The sequence below is a fragment of the Gymnogyps californianus genome, chromosome 4 (genome assembly GCF_018139145.2).
Source record: "Gymnogyps californianus isolate 813 chromosome 4, ASM1813914v2, whole genome shotgun sequence".
Taxonomy (NCBI): Eukaryota; Metazoa; Chordata; class Aves; order Accipitriformes; family Cathartidae; genus Gymnogyps; species Gymnogyps californianus.
Window position 1 is genome coordinate 36,571,014 of NC_059474.1, and position 20,725 is coordinate 36,591,738.

Genomic DNA, 20,725 nt, shown 5'->3' on the forward strand with positions numbered 1-20,725 from the left:
AAAATACAGGGCTTTGGACGGAGTTCAAGATCTATTCTGGGATCTTAATAAAGATCCACACAAGAAACCAGACAGAGTGTGTAGAGGCCTTCTACTGCAAATGCATTCAGGAAACTGCCTGGGCCTCTGTCAAAACTACTTAAGGGAATTGAATTTTTAAATTAACCTGAAGCAGTGCACGTAATGTTGTTAGTCCTGTGTAAACAGAGATTATTTTCTTATTAGAGTATTAATTCTCAGAAGTGGAGAGGAAGATAAAAAAATAAACCTACCTGCAATAACGGTTTAGTCCTGCAGTGCTTACGCACAAAACCAGCTCTTGTCTGAATGAGTAATCCCACCAATTTTAGCTAGGATTTACACATCATACCCTGAATTAGATATGTCTAAATCAGCTCAGAGCTAGAAGGAGATTTGATTGTTTTTCTTTTAGTTTTTAATAAGATTCTATGACTTTTCAACCTGAGGTACAATTCCTAATATTCTAGATGACATCCTAGCTCCACTGAAGTCAACGGCAATTTTCAAGTTTACCTCAGTGTTATCTGAACTTCCCCTTCTGTACTTTAAAAATTACTTTTCTGTACAAGACAAAAGGACTCAGAGGTCAATTTTCTGAACTGGGGGTTATTTTATTCTCTTTCTGTAACTATTTACTTAGTCATAGAACTAGTTTATAAGAGATTCAAACTCTACCTTATTCAAGCATTATAGCAAATATCTTTCCTATAAGGGTAAGACTATTTTAATCTAATTTTAAAACAGAAATTATGTCTGATTTGGGGGAAGAGTCAGCATCTTCACATTTTTTCCTTTGAGCTAGGAGTGTAATTTACCTGTTTATAACATACCCTAGACAAAGCCCCACTGGTCTGAACACACTTTTACATCTGTCTTTAGTGACAATCTTCCAACTTTCACCTTCACAGTACTGCAAACTTTAAACTTCAATAAATTTGCACATTCAAATAAATTTAAAATGTTTAGACAAGCTTAAAATGAATACTTTCCTAAAGGCCTTTTCACATTTACTTTGTTTTATGAGCCATTCTGGCTCAGATCACATTGCTATAAAGGTTAGCAATTTACCACTTCTCAGTTAAAATAGAAATTTACATTACAGGCAAGAAAAGTGTGTAAAGTGCATACTTAGTTTATATTTTTAGCATTCTTACAACTTTGAATGAATTACATGTTTTTTTATAACCACTGTGGTGCTGCATTGTAGTTACAGTCACGTTAAGTGTTTATAGAAATTCCTAAAAGCTTCTCGGGCACAAAACCCAGAAATGCTCATGAACTTTTAAACCTGGTGGAATGGAAGAGTAATAACTAACACTGTTAGAAACAATTGTAGGAAAGAGAGAGAACAAATTTACTGGGCAGTGGATGCTGTTGGTTTCATGAACCCTAGATAATAGAGCAAGAGAAAAGGACATTGTCTGCTACAGTTCTCAGTATCTTAAATCTTATTCGACACCTTTCAAGAGACTCAAGAAAATGATTGTGATTATTTCTCAAAGGCTTGTAGAATGAAGGGGCTTAAAATTGTCAACCTTTTTTGCCTTTTAAAACCTTCCCTGCAATGGTAGATGCTTTGGACTTGATTGAAAATGTAAAATGCAGACACATTTCAGTGGAAACCATGTAAACAATCTGTCTCTATAAAAGCAGACATAATTTGTCTGACAAAACTTTACCTCAATGTTTATATAATACAGCTGCAAAACTTCTACTTACACAGTTTTTTCCTCCTTACAAGAATGTAATTCGTAAAGACATTATGATACAGACTTTACACGATCATATACTGTCTTTCCATTAGGCCCCATTCCTCCTTTACTGAAAATTAGTTGAACTGCTCTCAGAAGATGACCATTAATTTTTGATGCCCACATTTCTACAAAATATGTAAGTTACACTGATATTAACTGATTTTATTTTTCGCTACACCTTTTTGAGACAATGGTATTGTCTTTTGCCTATTTGCGATAGTAACCTGACACACAGGAAGAAAGGACAAAAGCACCCATTTAGTGTCCAATGTGAGGTACCTAAGACCTCACATTGTGAGGTCAGCAAAGGCTCAGCATTTTGTAGCACTTGATGTTTTCCAGATACAGCTTCCCTTGATTTGAGCTGCAGTTGTAATTATTCAGCATTTCAACAGTGAGTAGAGTAAGGTTCCAGAAAAATAAGAATGAAACACATGACCAAGTATGAAAAGTTAGTCTACGTAATTTGAAGAACCTCCATTAAACACTGTGTAGCACAAGTAGGACTAGACTCTGGTTAATAGAGATATTCAGTTGTCTTAATCAAGAGATTTTCTTTCTTTCCTTGTAGTGTTCTGACACAGTCACTATATGTATTTTAAAATATGTGTGTGTATATATACACACACACACACATACAGACATACATGTGTGCCTCTGTGTGTGTGTGTGTGTGTTCATGTGCCAACTGAAATAGGGCCATATACACAACTGTTGTCTTGGCTGCACAGCCCCGATTGAACTCAAAATTCAGTATGCTCAGAAAAAAACATGTGACTGTGTCATTAAATTTTTTTCATGATGAACAATGGGGCCAAAGTAAAGTTGCATTTTTAGTTTTGAGTGCATGGATCAGTAATCTGGAAGTCTTTCTTTTCACACAATTCTTTCCTATTTTGTTAAAAAGTAACATTACTACTATTAAAGAAATGCCAAGGTCTGATATTGCAACTGACCCCTTTGGACGAGCTGGAACCTTTCCCACCCTTACACAGGACACTACCACTTCCTGGTGGCAGATCACTAGTAGGTAGTCACCACTTACCCACTCAGTGCTAGAAGTAATGAAACTCTGCCTGAAGGCTTCATCCATGTTTCTGCAATAATTATACTGAGATTCAAGGATGCTGAGATCATGTTCACTCAGGGAAAGGTCCTGATCTAACCCCAAAGATTTGGGTCAGATGTCCCTAGAAGCCCTCCAGATCAGTTTCCCCCCTCCACTTCCTCAGGCTATGTCACTCGGTGCCACAGCCCTGCCACTATAATGTAGGGGCCCATTGCCTTGACCCGGGGTCCTGTTGCCTTGACATGGGGCACCATCACCTCCAGGTGGGTCACTGTCATCTTCAGCCTGGGGCACCATCCCCTCAACCTGGGTCGCCATCCCCTCCATATGGGCTGCCAGCACATCAACCAGGAGTGCCGTCATCCCAACCCGGGGCACCATCATCTCAATCTGGAGCACCATCACCTCAATCTGGGGCACTGTTACCCCAACATGGAAAACCATCACCTCAGCATGGGCACTCATTGCCTCAATCTGAGGCACCATCATCTCAACCTGGGATACCATCACCTCAAAATGGAGTGCCAGCACCTCAGCCTGGGGCACTGTTATCTCAACTTGAAGCACCATCACCTCAGCATGTGGCACTATCACCTCAACATGGAGCCCCATCACCTCAACCTGGAGCCCTATTGCCTCAATCTGGGGACAGTCACCTCAACCTGGGGCACTGTCACCTCAACCTGGAGCCCCGTCACCTCAACCTGAAGCCCTATTGCCTCAATCTGGGGACCATCACCTCAACATGGAGCCCCATCACCTCAACCTGGAGCCCTATTGCCTCAATCTGGGGACCATCACCTCAACCTGGGGCACTATCACCTCAACATGGAGCCCCATCACCTCAACCTGGAGCCCTATTGCCTCAATCTGGGGACCGTCACCTCAACCTGGGGCACTATCACCTCAACACGGAGCCCCATCACCTCAACCTGGAGCCCCATTGCCTCAATCTGGGGACCGTCACCTCAACCTGGGGCACTGTCGCCTCAACATGGAGCCCCATCACCTCAACCTGGAGCCCCATCACTGCAGCCTGGAGCCACATCACCTCAACCTGGGGACCATCACCTCAACTTGGGGCACTATGACCTCAGCATGGGGTGCCATCGCCTCAGCGAGACTCCCAGCTTTCTCCCTGCTTCCTGCGGAGCCGAGGCGGGAGGGAAACGGAGAGTCGGCGCCTGAGGGGGGCGGGAAGGGAGCCGGGGGCCGGGACCTCCCGGGAGGTCCCGGCCCCCGGCTCCCTTCCCGCCCCCCTCAGGCGCCGCCTTTTCCCGCCCGACGACACGAGGGGGCCGGCCCGGGCTGCGTAGGAGCCTGGCACCTAGACGGCGGCCGCAGCGCTGCGCGGTTCCCCCTTCCCCTTTCTTTCTCTCTCCTCCCGTTCGTGTGAGTATCCGCCTCGGCTGCCTGCGCGGTTACCACAACAAAGCCGGGGGAGGAGACGGCGGCTGCTGCTTCTTCCCGGGGGTTGCCGGCCCGGCCTGGCGACGGCGGGGCCTCCGTTGCTCCGTCTCGGGGGTCGCCGGTGCCTCCTCCACACGGAATGTGCCCGGAGAGCGAGCGTGTGGCGGTTGGGGGCGGCGGCGGGAGGGGGCGATAAGCATTTTCTTCGCCCGCCTGTGGTAATTTTTGCCAGATGAAACAAGGTGGGAGACGTGTTTGGGGTTTTTTTAATATATATTTTTATATATATATTATTTTTTAATCATTATATAATTCATATTGTTATTGTTTTTTAATTTGCTGTCTTTCTGCTTGGGTCCCTGCCTGAGCGACACGTATGTAGGTGTCTCCCAAGCATGTCGCACGCGCTATATTTGGAGGGCTTCGGCTGGTGTTGAGCCGCCAGAGTTTAGTCATGCCGCCGTGAGACATGTTTTATGCCCCGCTTCGGTGCCGTGCCTGCCCTCTTTGCTCCTCGTGGGGATTGGAAAAGAGGTGGGAGATTTTCTCCTGAAGCGCCGGCCCTTGTTGGCATCGTAGTCATCAGCTCTGGGAGCGAGTTACTGCGTTGTGCGCGCCATCCTTAAAGTTACTGGACTAGGAGGGACGTGTTGAAGTGGTGCTCGAATAGGGTTTAGTGAAGTGTTTTGGTTGGGTGTAGCTATTAGCAATTAAGTCAACTGAAATGATAGTTGTAAACAGCTTGCCTCGAGCTTGTTAAATCATCGCAATAGCCACGTCTCTGCAGTTTCTTCAGGATGACTGTTGTAACTCCCCCTGCCCTGCACAGGGCTGTGTTCTGCACTAACAGTTCCCAAGGTGGGGCCGTAGACTGGAAAAGTAACCAACCACCAAATCTCTTGGCCCCTGTGGATTTGTGTGGAAATGACAAAAGAGGAGACTAAATCCTGGGCCTTTCTTGGCTGTCATTTGTGCAGCCCCTGCAGCAGAGCAGAGTACCGAGTTCATTCCAAAGCATCTCAGTGAGATGATACAACAGACAGCAATGTATGTCATTGCTTGTGAAGCTCCGTTTTTTCTGGAGTTTTCACAACATATTAGGGAAATTGGCATTTTAAAATATAGTTTAACATGGCTTCTGGCACAACCTAATTTAAGGTCATGTAACTTCTATGCTTTGCTGAAGTTTTTCCCTTGTGGTTCTGTTAAACACAATTTTTCAGAAACTGGTTTTATTATAGTATGCAAATGTTTGCACTTGTTCATTCTTACTATAAAACATATAAAAAGCATCTAGTGTTTGCATTTGGACATTTATATATTTAAAAATTGTGTGGTTAAACTTTCTATGCAGCATTCATAGAGACAGCAGGAAAACTGTGTGGGATGGAATGAATACAACAGAAATAGCAGTGCTAAATTTCTTTTGTATCCCTGCTTTTGTCTGTTATGAGGTGCTCAGTTTAGAGCATCAAGTGCATTGTGCACGTTTTTGCTTCTATGAAAAAATAGTTAATCACTTTTTCTTGGATAGAAAGCGATTGCTGGAGTTCTCAATGGAGAGAGAACAAAGTTCCACAAAAAGTTAAATTCTCAGAGGAGCTATTTGAAGACTAAAATGAAGTCGTCATTACTAGAAAATTAGTCACTGGATGTTAGCTTAAGAATGGGTTTGTAAAATAATTGGCGTTTTAAAATATAGTTTCCAAAAATTTGGACTCCGCTTTTGAAATGCTTCAAGCTCTCCTACCACTTTTTCCTGTTTGTTTTGGGGTTTGTTTTTTTTTTTTTTTTTTTTTTTTTTGTAGGGCAGACATTGTTCCTTTGTCTTTTCTCAGCCTAGATAATGCTTGTAATGGTATGGAATGGAGACCAAAGAAAAGGAGAGGACAAGTGATTTGGGGACATTCTCTTCGTTTTCTTGGGACTTAAAGCTTTTATGACCTACTGGGATTTTTGTTTTGGTTTTGTGCTTGCCCATGTTTAAAAGAGCATTCAGAGGGTCCCGTGTTTCTGCATAAGACTTCCATGGGCTCAGAGGGCCATCAGGACTGCGGAGCCTGTTGAGGCTTTGAAAGTGCAATTGGCCGATCCCTTTGGAGACTTGACCCAGCAGCACATATAGGTGCTTCTCTAAGGAGTATTTCAAAATTTGTGGGATAGGTGGCATATGGTCTTCTGTGGCATAGGTGACAGGAGCATCGACAAAACTTTTTAAAGTCTGCCCAGTCAGGAGTTGGGTGATATAATAATACACCTGGAGCTTAGAAGTAAGAGCCTCAAAGTGAGCCAGCTCCGAGGTGAGCCTAGGTATCTCCTTAAATTCATGGAAGATAGGCAGACCATTATTATGATGGATGTACCTTAGTGCTTCCACCAGAGCTGCTTTTTAAAGTTTTCTCATTCTTTGCTTCCTGGTCTTATGCTCAACCAAGACTGGTGATGGAATGGTTCCCATCCAACAATCTCAACTGATGTTTAAGTCACAATTTGATGATGGGTGGTTGTCATTCTTGAAGTGTTTCCTTTTAATAACATAATAAACACTGGAACTCCAGGAAACCCGTATTATGTTGCATTTAAGAGACAGCTATCTTTCAGCATTTTATCTGCTTTTCCATACTGATACTTCTCATCTGAAGAAATGAACAAGTCAGAAAAATATAATGCAAGAGAGGATCTCAAGAGGCCTTTACCTCATTTGCCCCCAACACACATTCTGAGGAAACATAAATATACTTGGACTATTCCTAAGTGATATTTAAGTTGTTCTTTGTATACTGATTTAGTGAATGAATTTCTGTACTTTGCCCTGCTCATCTGTACCAGGCAGTGCTTGTTCCGCTTACATAGAAATACATTCCCTGAAAATTAAAAGAATTGCATCTTATTTTCAGTGGCTGCGGAGAATGTGATTGCTATCTCTGGAAAACGGTGTATGTGTCTTCCAAACTGTGATAATAGGTGTCATCTTGTGGTCACAAAACTCACATCTATTTGATCTGTGTGGAAGCACATCTGTGCAAAGTGTTGAGGGAGATGCTGATGACATGCCTATATAGTATGCTCAGGTCACTAAGCATACTAAATCCGTAACATTAGAAGCATGAACAAGCTTCTAGTTCAGTGAGCATTTCTGTTGTTGGAGACAGTTCATGTGTTGTGCCACTTGGTAAGGATGGCCAGGTATTCTGGAGTACACTGTGATTTGTCTGCTGCTGAACTCTGTCAATAGTTTGTGAAATGGTACAGTTGCTTCCTTTGTGGTCCTGCCATCTACTTCAGGACTGGCACAGAGTCAAATCCACAATATGTCAAGGTTAAGTGGCATGTGCACTGTATAGATGGTCAGCTCTTGGATGAAGGTTTCAATGCTCTTGAACTCTACGGATTTATTTTTGAGGTCTGGCTTCCCAACAGTAGCAGATGGGTGTCTGTAGATTCTAAGCATTTCTGGGCCACACATACATGGCGTGCAATGAATGAGGCAGGGGCACAGACTGAACCCAACTGGTCTGTTAGAAGGTGAGAGTAGCATGAAAATTACTGTACAAATATTGGTGAAAGAATTGTTTCTCATTTACTTTTGAACTGTGATGAAAGACAGGGTTTATGCCTCTATGTAGTTTCAAATGGGGAATGATCAATGGTGGTTTGAGAGCTTGGAGATGTACACAGAGACCTTTGCTGAGGTTTGGGCCGCCTTTGTGCTGTACTTATTGAGACAGTTGATCAACACAGAAGCGTTGCTTACATGAAGCAGGGGAAGTGGTGTATCCATTGTCATTTGGAAGATGGCAGTACCTGACTCCCAACAGTCTGCAGCAGCTACTTGGATTAGTCTCGGGAGATCCCAAGGGATCTGATGTTTCAGTGGTGTGCTTGGGGCTTAAGGAAGTCATGTACACACAGGTAATCCCATGACTGGTGCACCAGGATGGTGACACTCATAACTCCAGCCTTTACAGGGCAGATATGCTGAAGATAAGATACGCTTTAATAAGAGGAATTGTTTTCCTTTTTCTTGCATGCCATCGTGCCAGATTCACCACCTTCAGTTGTGGATAGCCTGGTTGGATGCTTGTTGCCCCAATATTTAAATCTTGGTATCAGGCAGAAATAATCTTCATAGATATGTACCAGTACAGCAGGAGTGAGAAAACTCAGCTTCCTTTTACCTTGCTCTTCATGCTCGATACCTGGCAGTAGAGTCTATCCTTTTCTGGGCTTTTCGTACCTGTATACAAATAACTTTACTGCCAGGAACTGTTCAACGTCTGTCTGTTATGGAAAGACTGTGGCTATGGATCACTTTTGGGAAGGGTCAATGCCAGTGACCAGTTTCCCCCTAGCATCTTGCTGCCTTTTGGTCCCTGAGATAGCTGGAGGTGGGATTCTTCCAGGTGGTGAGAAACAGTGTATGGCAGTAGGCCCATGAGACTTTGGAGAGATGGAGGGCCTTATGAAGGAAGTCCTTCCAGAAGCTGCTGATACTTTTTTCAAACAACATATGATTCGTTGTCTTTATTTTTGATTTTGATTGTAAGTTCCTTCTGTTCCCTCTGGGTTTGGAGGGTTTGCTAGTCATTTTCTTAGTATTCTCAGCAGTGAGTGAATAGCTGTGGCCTGTTTAGACAGGCCTGATGGGCGTCATCACTCTGATCATTTAACCTCACTAGTAGTCTCTGATGCAGCCTTTCTGCTCATGAGGTCACAACGTGACTTTCACTGAAGAACAAACATTTAATGTATGTGTATATGAGTGAAGTCCTGGAGCTACAGATCCACACCTCTTGGCATAACGTATTGCAGCTTTTCATAGTAGGGGAATGGCTTATTTTTGGCTCAAGAGGAACTACTTTTTCTTTTGTTCCCTCTTTCCTCTTTTTTTGTTCCCTCCCTTGTACATTAACTTGAAAGCCTTTGTCTTGCAGTCATCTAGGGTTCTCTAGTGGTCATGTGCTTTTGTTTGCTCTAAATGTTCCAGTACTTTGTAGTGCCCATTTGCTGAACTGAATCCTTGCTTGAAATAGGCAGGAGACTCAGGGCTTTCTGTTGGAATCCTTTTAAAAGGACTCCAAAGTACTTTGGAGCATCCCCAGTGGGCCTACCTGGAGACAGAACTGCTGTTCTGATGGCTAACCTGTCATAGGTTTGGGAGTTACTAAACTGTATCTTACAGCATACAGGGAAAAATCTTTTCCTGTGTGTCCAGCAGAGAGAACCAGGGCAAAAACCAAACCAAAATAAACAAAGAAACCAAACAAAAACCAAGCAAAAAAAACAGAGGAAAAAGGGCAGCAATGGCTGGGTATATTGACCCCATAGATTGGAAGTAGCAGGTCTTCCGTCCTTCTTCTTCTCTAGTTAGGAGAGAGAAGAAGACAGTGAAAGGCATTAGAGAGCCAGCTGAGAATCAGCTGGACAAGTGGTTTTCAGATGCACTAGAAACAATGGTAGTTCTGATCTGAGCTTGAATTAGGTCCTGTGAGATCTGATCTGTGAGGGACAAATGGTGGTTCCATGGCCTGTTCAGATTAGTCAGTTCAGGTGCAAGTCTACTACTGTCTCATGAGCCAACAACAAGAAGTTTGTCATGAATCAGCAGTAAATACTTGTATGTAGGTTGTAATCTGAGCAAAGGGATTCACTCCCACATAGTTATGTCTAGGTGGTTGATCAGCAGCAACATGGTTACCTGTAAGTGGACGGAGCCACATTTTTCTTGGAGGTGCACCGTGAAAGGATAGAAGCTAACAGTTGCAAGACGTGACATGGGAAATTCTAATTCAAGAAAAAAAAAATTCGCAGTGAGGTTTGTTAAGCACTGGAGCAGATGCCCACGTAGGACATGAAGTGTTCGTCCTTGGAGTTTTTGAAAACTTGGTTGGACAAAGCCCTGAGCAAAACTAGATGCAACTTTGAAGCTGACCCTGTTTAGAGCAGTGGACTGGACTGGATAATGTCCAGAGGATCCCTTCCAACCTAAATTTTTCTATGATTCTAATTCCAGCTCCTGTCTGCTTTGTGGTGTTCTGCAGAGTAACTTGCCTGTGTCTCAACCAGCTCTTCCATCTCAGGGTGTAGGAACAGGTCCAGTGCAGGATGTGTAACTGTGTGGAGGAGCAGAGCTTGGATAGATTTGTGGTGTTGGAGTTGTTCTGAGCTGGGGTTGAGGCCTTGTGTTTTGTAGATTGGTTATGAATGGTTTGGATTGGGGAAATGGGTACCCAAGTTTGGAGAGTGTATGGTGTGCAGAACAGCTGTAGCAGGTATTGTGCTCTGAGCTTGGGAAATTAGAACATCTGCTGAACAGGCGGGTTGTTTCATTCATTGGGCGTTTCCCTCAAGGGAAATAGTTTCCTGAGAGGGATATTTCCTCCTTTGCATGCTTTGTTGTTTCTTACTAGCAAAAATGAAAGCTTTAATTAAAGAGGAGGTAGGTAGGGCTGGGTATGCGTGGTTTGTCACATGGCTGGAAGCAGCTGCACTAGTTGATCTTTACCACTGTTGATTGTATCTGAGAACAAACTAAGTTTTGGGTTAGTCTGTTTTACAGGTTTTAAGACTTATGTTTCCCTATGTTTCCCCTCTTAAACTAAACAAACCCTCAGAAGTTGGACTTTTCTAATTGTCTTAAAATTTTTATTGCTCTCTTTTAGGCATTTTCAAATTTGTCTTTTTTTTTTAATGCCTCAGCCAGAAATGAGGAAGGGAGGGAGAAAGAGGGGGGTGGGGTTTGAACTAGTGTGTTTTTACATGGTAACTTGTTTAATGATTGTTATTTTTGAAAATGTTAGTCAGATGATAATGTTCAGCACTTTCACCCTCTCCCAAGTTCACTATATGAAGAGGTGATTTGGAACTCAGCAGGTTTAAGGGAGCAGGATCCCTGACAGAGGGGCAATAATGAGTAAATAGAGTCAGAGGATTTTGGAAAGTCCTAAAGAACATCTGCCATTGATAGTATAAATCTTTTAATTAAAACACTTCAGCCTTCCAACCCCTTAGCTCTCAAATGCTTGTTTCGGCTTTCTGAGATCAGGAGGGTGGGTCCCTATTCTGAAGAGGTAGAAATTTCCAGCTGAAAGGAGAGGTGCCATCTGTGGGAGCACTAATTGTACGGGCTGGGAGAAGGTTGTGTGCTTGGTTACTTCTTTCAGTATCAATTATACTTACAAAGCAAAATTAATAACCCTAAACCAGAAGGTGCCTTATTGGAGCCAAATACAACATTAGTATTGCTTCTGATACTTTACATATATGTTTGTTAATATATCCTAAGATGATGTCTGTTCCTTTTTGTTGCAGGAAGCATATTGTTGACTCATGCTTAGTGTACTATAGCTGTGCTGTATTATGGCCTTTGTGGTGATGCATGATATGCACGCAGTAACGTCAGAAATTTCTGATTCAGCCCACAGCATGCTTAAGGGGCTTGTTTTCAACTTTTATTAAATACCAGAGTCTTAAGATGTCCTGAAAGCACTTAGGGCCTTCAGAGGATGTATACCATACAAATTCAGTGTGTGGTGTTCTAGGTGCTAGGAGTTTGTATGTTACTAGATAGAAAAAAAAAAAAAAAAAAGGCTTTCCTCTCTATATGAACCATCCTCTTCCTTGACTATGAAAGTAGAATGCTTAAAAGAAGGTTGATCACTGGTTGTACTTTAATGTTGAGTTTTTTCTTTTTTTCTGTGATTTATTCCAGTACTCTCTGATGGATGTATTTCAGATGGTCTGCATTTAAAAAAGTGAAAGATTGATTGGATGACTTTAAGGTTTAACTAAGGTTAAACTACCTTGAATCTTTCACTAAGTACTTAATGTATTTCGTAAGTGTTAGTTTCCAACATTCAAAAAATGTTATCAAAAGGCAGTATATGTTCAAACACAAAACCACATCTAAATCTGCATCCTCACTATATCCCTTTTTATGTACTATCCTGCCTTTGTGTAAGATACTTCATATTGCAGCCATGCCTAAAGGCCTGCTATTAGGCATTACCTACAAAAATGTTTCAGGTGGTGCTGTAGTTGGTAGGTTTGCAGTTGGCAGGGGAAAACACTCAATACAGTTAGCGTGAATAAGGTCTTGGTCTTTGTTTAACATGGAGGAGGATGTCAGAATGCTGCTTGTCCTTTGGGTAGTGTAGCAGCAGGCAGTGGTTGGCCTGAACAGGAGCTGAGTGGTCTTTGCTCTTGCAGTGGCCGGCTGGTGAGAACACGGATACGGTCTTGGTAGGTAGTCAGATGCTCAGTGCGTCAAACTCTTGATGAGAAAGTGTGGGTCCCTACTGCCCTGACAGCCAGACTGTATGTTCTCCTTGGCTGCTTGGCCCCTGCTTTCTGATCTTAAATGGGTCAAGCTTGGCATTTACAGGTGAAGAGATTAAAAAGTGGTATAAACTAGGAGGAACTGTAGTGAGGAAGAGACAAAGACGAATGTTGTGCTTGGCTGGGGTAGTGGGTGGGTGTTACAGTTACAAGAAATAGGGGGAGAGAGGTAGAGAATTACATGGGGAGAGGAAATATTACAGTAAAAAAAGATCTGACAAACAATGGCCAACCTTCTCATTTGAGTTGATCGTATTTGTGTTAGAGGGTTTCATGGCAGAAAGCCATGGAAACATTTAATTTTTGTAAATAAATATGATGGTCATTAGAATTAGCAGTTAATGATAAGTATTTGACTCTAATGACAGTTTTCTTGGGATTTCAGAATATCACTTGTTGATGCTGTATTTTAACAGTTGATAACATAGCAGAACTCTGTACTTCTCACAAATAAAATTACACTCTGCCCCGTATATAAAGGGGTGTGTGTGTGTGTGTGTATATGTGCACACGCAGCCAATTTATTAATTTAGGCATGGTTTATCAGCAAAATTGCTTCTTCTGTATTGCTGCTTCTTGGCAAATTCCAGCTCCCTTAAAGACATTCTAGATGCATGAGGGGGATAGGAATCAAGAACACCATATCTTCATCTATTTCCTCTTGTTTGTTTTTAATGGAAGCTACAAAATTAATTAATATTTAGTTTGTGAATGATTAAGAGTGTCAGTGAGAGAAATTGACCAACACAGCATGTCTGTTTTCCATTAAGATGAAGGGTAAAGTCGTTAGGGGGTTGTGCCAGAAAAGCGGAAGGAGCATTTGGCAATGAAGTGACTGGTGTTACAACTGCTGCTCTTTGGGCAGAGTCAGAGTGCGAAACTGCATTTCTCCTGTAACAGTGGTTGCTGTTTGTGAATCAGTTATGGCTCAGTCTTCATGGAAAACAGCCCACTGCCAGGTAAGCTATTTCCGAGTCACGCGGAGTGGGAAGATGTGTGTTCCTTGGCTGGTGCTAGTGGCGGAAAGGAATGTGCAGGCTCCTTGCTGTCTTTTATCACCTTTTGTCACCTCTGCACTGCCCTTTTGCCACTGTCTTGAGTTAAATCCCGTCCTTGCTTAAGAGATTGTGTTCAGAAAAGAGACATGTGAGAAGTTTAGGCATGACCACGTATTATAGCCGATAAGATACTGTTAGTTTAGTCTGCTTTGCAGGAGTAGCATTACATAAACTAAAAATACATGGATGTGTGTATTACTCTCAACAAAATTTTATATTTCAAGCTGTACTAGTTGGTCTGCATCCACCTGCAAACCTGTTTTTTGCCTTATCCCCTTATGCTCTTACATGTACAACAGTGCTAACAGCGTATCAAATCTATGTGTTTGAGACAGGTGCAATACACCACATGCCAACTTTTACCAATAAGTCATAATCTCTCTGAAGCTACAAACTGGTGAGATGCTAGTGCCTTAAGTAATGAAAACCTTGCATCATGGAGAAGGAAGGTTTTTGTTTTAACACTCTACTTCCTATATTCCTTTTCTTCATAGAATTGACTTTGCCCAAGTTGTACTTGCTAAATAAGTAATTCATGATCTATAGTCTACAGGTAATGCCAAAAAATTCTGCTTGGTTCCCTTCTGATTTAGGTTACATGAGGTAGAAAATTAAATGTAAATAATGTGTTACTTTTCTGGATTTTTTTTTTGCTGTTGTGCATGTTTTGATATATTAAAATGCATTATCCTTTTAGGAAGCTGCTCTAGGAAAACTTCCATGAATTCACGTGACAGTTGGGCATTGCAGACTATGCAAGCTGCTTGAAGCCAGAGATCACAAGAAGTGACATGAATATGAAAAATTTCCAAATTCCATGTAGCATTTCAAATTAAGAGTTCCCAGGTGGTCTACTCCTTTGTTCTGTTGCTCTTGGAGGAGCTAGGTGCTTTAATGAGTTTCTCTTCGTGGTACTGAAGTTGACCTCTAGTTCTGTTGATTAATAGCGTTTTCAGCTTTACACAACATCTAACCTTATTAAGTCTCTTCTCAGTTCTTTGGCTTGGTGAATCTTAAAACCACAGGAGATTCCACACCTTCTGCTTTTAAGGTTTATGTTGTGCTTTTTGTATTTGGGGTGCATATTTCAAATACCTCTAAAACTGAGTATTATTTGAGAAGTGGCAAGATAACTGAGTGACATAGGCCTTTACATATTCTGTATTTTGAAGTAATTTTAGCTAGAATCTTTCTTGGGAATAGTCTTGCAATTTCAAAGCAAGTTTCGGAATTCCTTTTTCACCTTTGTTTGCTGTGGCAACAAACTATACGTGGTTTAAGGGAGACCATCCATGTTGTAAAATATTCTGGTTCTCCTGCCTTGTATAGTTGCTTCCACTGTCTTTGTTTTTGGTTTCCTTGGCTCTAAAGGATGTTACGTATTTATTGATTGCAGCTTACAAAATTTACATCAAATCTGTTGTAAATAGTGGGAGAAAAGTACTGCTGGCTAGATGGGAACAGTAGTCTTTGATACTGGCTAATTTTGTTTCGTGTGGGCTGTTTGGTTGTTTTTATTTTAACTCTGTGTATATCCTGCTAATGAGTGGAGACTTTCATATCCCCCCTGCCACATGCATAGGATCTAACACCATGTATTTCTGCAAGAAGTATGACACAATAGGAGCAGATTTGTAGACAATACAAATTAGGGCTGAGGACCTGATATCCGCGCTATATGTATTTGGTCTAGCCATAATCTGGTCACGTGGACTGAATGGTGTCTGCTGGTTTAAGTGTACTAGTTTCGTGCCTGGAGCACACTTTAAAGGTTAGTTTCATCTGAAAGAATCAAGTGTGCTCGCTGTGCTGTGCAGTGTGAGTTACAGAGGACTGTCAAGAAAAGCAGGCTCCTGAGCCAAACTAAAACATTAACACTGACACACCCTATGTCTATTATAATTTAACCTATAGAGCCAGGATCTTTTCATGTATATTGAAATTGCTCCTACTTTAAGTGCTGAAAGTCCGCAGTTTGAATGGCTGTGTCAGCCAAGATGATGACCACCACATACAAACAAGGTTTTAAATGTAAAATCCAAACTAATGTTAGCTCATTAGTGGCTCTAGCTTAAAATGGCTCTAGCTTGAAGGGACAAAGTAAGACACTTCAATTGCTTGTTTGTAATAGTTAAGACTCTTTAGCTGCTAACAATGTTTGACTAATTTCCTTAGGAGTAAAAGTTTTGAAATAGTGATGGGTTTTGTTGGCTTAAAGTAAAGCTTTTCAGTCTAATGTGTAAGCTGTGTACAATAAGGTGGCACTAAATTTCTTTATAGAACTCACTACAGAGCTGTCCCTAGCAACATAACATAATTAATTGCAGAATTATAAATTACTAGAGCTAAAAGAGTAAAGAACAAAACTATTATACTGAAAGTGTACTTGGATCTGTTTTTATGCTAACCTTTAGAAACCTTTTCTGATGGTTGCAGGTGGCACTTCGTATTTCAGTATGGACCGGTTTGAAGATGTATCAGATGGTGAAGTGGATCATACTTTCTTTGACAGTGATTTTGAGGAAGAGAAAAAGAAAGCTGAAGAAAATGGTGAATGTATAGAGAAAGGAAGTACAAAGGCAGGTCTTGCAGACCCTGATTTGGTTTCCAGTTCAAAGGATGCAAAGTGTTGTGAGAAGGAAAGTGAAGAAAAGCAGAAAGATTTGCAGAAGGATCAGTCCCTAGAAAATAGCACAGATCATCTTGGAGATGCTTCATCTTTGTCACTTTCTCCAGTTGGGGAGAATGCAGGTACATCTGGAGCGACATCTGCAGCAAGTAGGGGAAAACAGGAGAATGTTCCTGCTGGAATCCCCAAAATAGTTAAAGAAGGTGAAGAAGATTATTATACAGATGAAGAAGATAGTAGTGACGATGGCAAAAAACAGAAGGTTAGACCAAAGTCAGCTAAGCAGTCAAACAACATAAAAAAGGCTAGCAAAAAATATACTAATATCAGCTCCTCCTCCTCTTCTTCCTCCTCCTCGTCCTCCTCGTCCTCCTCCTCAAGCTCAGATACAGATTGTTCTGATACAGATTCCGATAGCTGTTTATCAGATTCATCTCATTCTTCCTCAAAGAGGAATGCTTATAGAAACGCTCTTCTGTCTCCAAAACAAAAATTCAAGTCAGCTATGAAATTAGCAGAAGGAAAACCAAAGCTTGGTGACTACTTGGAGGAGTCTGAAGACACAGTGACTGATGTAACACCTCTGTCAACTCCAGACATCAGTCCTATCCAGTCTTTTGAACTTGCAGCATCAAATGATAAGAAACTAAAAATAAAAAGACAGGAGAATGTGAACCAAGAATTATATGGTAATTTTGAAGAATTTAAGTACAACACAAAATTTGTAAAACCTATGGGGCTGGGAAAACCAATCTTACGTTTGTATTTTTTTCATTAGATTCCGAGTTTGATCGCAGATATAGTCGAAAAGTCTTGCATGATGCCATGGACCTGAATCATCTTTTGAAAGGTGACTTTTAAATTTGCTTTTTACAAAGTATGACATCTGTACATTGTTGAGAACAATTGAGTTCTAATAGAAGAGAATAAGGTTTTAATGTGCCACATCTATTTTTAAAACTGATTTGTGATTAAGCTGTGTTGATCTAATTCTTTGAATTCTTATGTATGTAAATAGTACTGATTCTACAGTGGAAAGAAGCAGCACGTGTATGAGCATGTGTTGGTATGCATATACCTAGAACTAGGATATACAGACGGGGTGAATCTATCTAATCTACTATCTACTAATCTGTCTAATTTACTATCTAAATTAAAACGCCAACCTTTCTGATAAAATGCTGGGTTATCAACCTTCAAAATTGAAAGGCAGTCCAAAACTACATTGCATGATAAATAGTATTCATATATTTAAACTTCTGGTACCTTTATGATAATGAAATGGAATTACTTGAAATTCTTTTTCTGAACTAAGTGTCTGCCTTCTAAAATACCATGAAGTTGAGTAAAGGTATTTTAAAGAGAAAAATAACAGATAATCTTTACTAAAACTTGAGTGGTTGCTTCTTGCCAATAGATTTAATAAATCTTAATAATGAAGTCTAAGAGAGAGAACTTGGTATCTCTCTCACTGCATTCATTGCAAAACTTCATTGTATGGGGTGGGAATGCACTGGATGATCTCATGTGTGTATTTTAAGGTCTACACAGTGCTTTTGCGCTTGTTTTCATGGCCCGGAGTTTTCAGTAGTAAAATCTATAGAATAAAAGAGGCTTGGCTCAAGAAATCTGCTGATCTCAGGTGAGGAAAGCCTCTTACAGTCTAAGTCTGGTACATTTCAACCCAAGTTTGCTGTATTGCGGTAGGTCTGGCATGACTAAAACTGCATGTGTCGTCTTTCTTTACTTTGCGCCTTGCCAGACTGAGCCTTTAGTGAGTAAAGATTCAGAATATATTGTATGCATCATTTAACTTTCCTATGAGTAGAAATGAGGATTTTACTTGTATGGAAATTTTTCTGATGGTAAGAAAAGCAGAGCTAGCCATGAAGAAAGGTAGAGCAGATTCTCATCTCTGACAGTCCTTGTGCTTCAGCAACTCTTTTCGGCCTAGAAAAGGCTCCAACCACTTGTCAAAACATGATGTTAGAAGAGTTGTTGCTAGGCAATTGAAATTATGATGTCCTACATCTTTATTTGTTCCCTGATAGCAAGGAGCTATTTAATAACTGGTGATTATGGAAGGATTCATCTCATCCCTAAAACAAATGGGTATTATAGCTCAGAGTGAGTATTCTCAGAGATGAATCTCAGGGGAGGGGGGAGTTTTTTCCCAAAACTGAAAAACAATTCTAAATAACAATAATAAAGATTGAGTAATGAGAAGTAGAATTCATATAGTCTGGCAGCTAATGTTCCTGATTAACATGCATATTACTCCCAAGTGGCTCTCTAATTGGTAAGCACAGCATAGCTTAATTACTTTGGGTATTTTGAAGTTTAAATGGGGCAGGATTATTAATGGTGGTAGCTCCTACTTTCCCAGACTAGTTAATCTTATTCTGAGTTATTGCTTCCAGGTTTTTCCATACTCATTTAAAAAAAAAAAAGTGCAAATCATTCCCCCCTGAGTCTGCATTAAATGTTCATCAGAACTGCATAGGCATAAACATTGCTTCAAGTGAGAACAGGATAAGCCCAGACCTGAGTGCATGAAAGAGTATTTAAATGATCATCAGGATGTCTCAGATTTGGTTTTAAAGTATAATATTCTTCCAGTAATTTATACTGATGAAGCATTTAGTTTAAAATTTTGTTCAAATATGCTTGTAATATAGCTGGACCTAAGCATTTACAGCAATTATGTGAGTTTAATTTCCCAAGGTCCCCAGAAACTTGCAGAATTTCAGTGTGATCTGTTACTGTGTGGTTCTAGGGGGTGTGCAGTAATTCATTTTGTACAATTCTATGCACTGGTAATGCGAACATTTGGGAAGACTAGAATCTCTTGTATTAAAAAGGAATCACAACAACAAAGAAAGGGAAGAAATCTGTTAAAGGCACATGGTGTTCAAAAAACAAGTTTTGGACTAGAACAAGAGTCTGGTTATTAAGCAGCGAGGTAGTTTGTGTATCTTAAAATAGAATTCATTTGAAGCATTTAGAAAAAATGTTGCAGTTAAATTAAAAAGGAGTTGAAATGATATTTCCTCTATATTATATGCCCTTGATACATATCTGTGCTCATACTGCAAACTATTCATTTTTATAAGCATTTAAAGAAATCATGTTTAGATAAAAAAAATTTATCATGCCCTTACATCTCCTAAAGCTATGCTTGTTCTTGATAGAAGCCAAATTTTAAGTTATGCTATTCTGAATAATTTAAAATCTCACAAATAACATAATTTTAGTTGGAAATCTCATAGTCTCCACGCTGTATATTGCGCTTTTAATGCTTTTTAGGTGCGTATTGCTGTGTAGCTTTATCACTGATTTTAGAAATATTCATTACTGACCAGAACTCTGAACAAGAGATTGATAAAGATGTGTGATAACGCTTGGTTACTACATCTGAAAGGTGTCATTTTATCTATGCTGTTACTGAAGTGAGGATTACCAGGTACTGCAACTTGCTGTGCAGCCTCCATTCGCCCTATGGAAAATAACTGAACTAGTTTTAGTCCAAATGGCAGAAATCTACTTGATAACAGTAGCTGGAGGCAAAGTGAAGATTATGCTTGAAAACTGGAGAGAAGCAGGTTCTGCATGTTGCCAAAGACAAATAAAGCATATGAATGTAGTCCTTATATTGGCATTTATTAGACAGGAGTTGAGCCCTATTTCAAAGGGAAGGAAGAAGTACAATAAAATGTGCAGTTTTCAAAACCTGCAGGTTATATGGCTGTGTTGGCATGGCTTTGCGTGCACACTGATGTAGGAGGGGCATGTGAACAGCAGAGCACTCTTGAGAGCAGATGCAACATGAAGGAAGACAGATAAACATACACAGTGAAGAAATTGTGGAGCCCAGGTATCTGTAAGCTACCATGTTAAGGTATGGGGTGCACACTCACACTGTTTGAGTTGTAAGGAGCCCGCAGTTTGCAGTGGGAACAGTATTGCTAGAAACTGCAGGCCATAGTGAAAGCAGAGACGGTGCAGGGGGAATGGATAAACTCAGAACTTTTTGGATTGATCTCTGTTGTTTGCTTCCAAAGCAGTCCCGTGGCAGTGTCTGCTCAGTTCAGAGTGGCTTGGAGTTCAGGTGGAGGGAGCACCCCTCTGCAGCGCCCTCCCTGAGGAGCAGAGCCTGCCCTGCTCCCTCATACTGAAGCCCTGTGGCTGCAGAGCCTGGAGTACTAAAACCAGCCTGGGTCATGTTACAGTCTAGGTCCACCTGGACCATGTTGTTCAAGTTACTGGACTTAGTGATTACTGATTAATTATTCCTGCGTTGTGCATAAAAATTCTTGGGTTTATCTGTGATACTGTTTTGGTAGCTGTGAACTGCTGAATTGTTTAATTGTTCTTGCTAGTTGTTTTTACTTCTGTTCATGAAAATCACTTGCTGTTTGAGTGGCATGCTTATTTAAAATGTATATAA

General features: G+C 40.9%; 1 protein-coding gene across 1 annotated transcript in view; it reads left to right on the forward strand.

Annotated features, from left to right (window-relative positions):
- The first annotated feature begins 4,181 nt into the window (after positions 1–4,181).
- The window catches only part of CFAP97 (cilia and flagella associated protein 97), a 35,215-nt gene continuing 18,671 nt past the window's right edge, over positions 4,182–20,725 (forward strand). Inside the window, exons 1-3 of the mRNA XM_050895805.1 lie at positions 4,182–4,236; positions 16,086–16,967; positions 17,057–17,128. Of these exons, the coding sequence (XP_050751762.1) occupies positions 16,106–16,967; positions 17,057–17,128 (934 nt within the window). The 5' untranslated portion in view covers positions 4,182–4,236; positions 16,086–16,105. The remainder of the gene's footprint in view (positions 4,237–16,085; positions 16,968–17,056; positions 17,129–20,725) is intronic.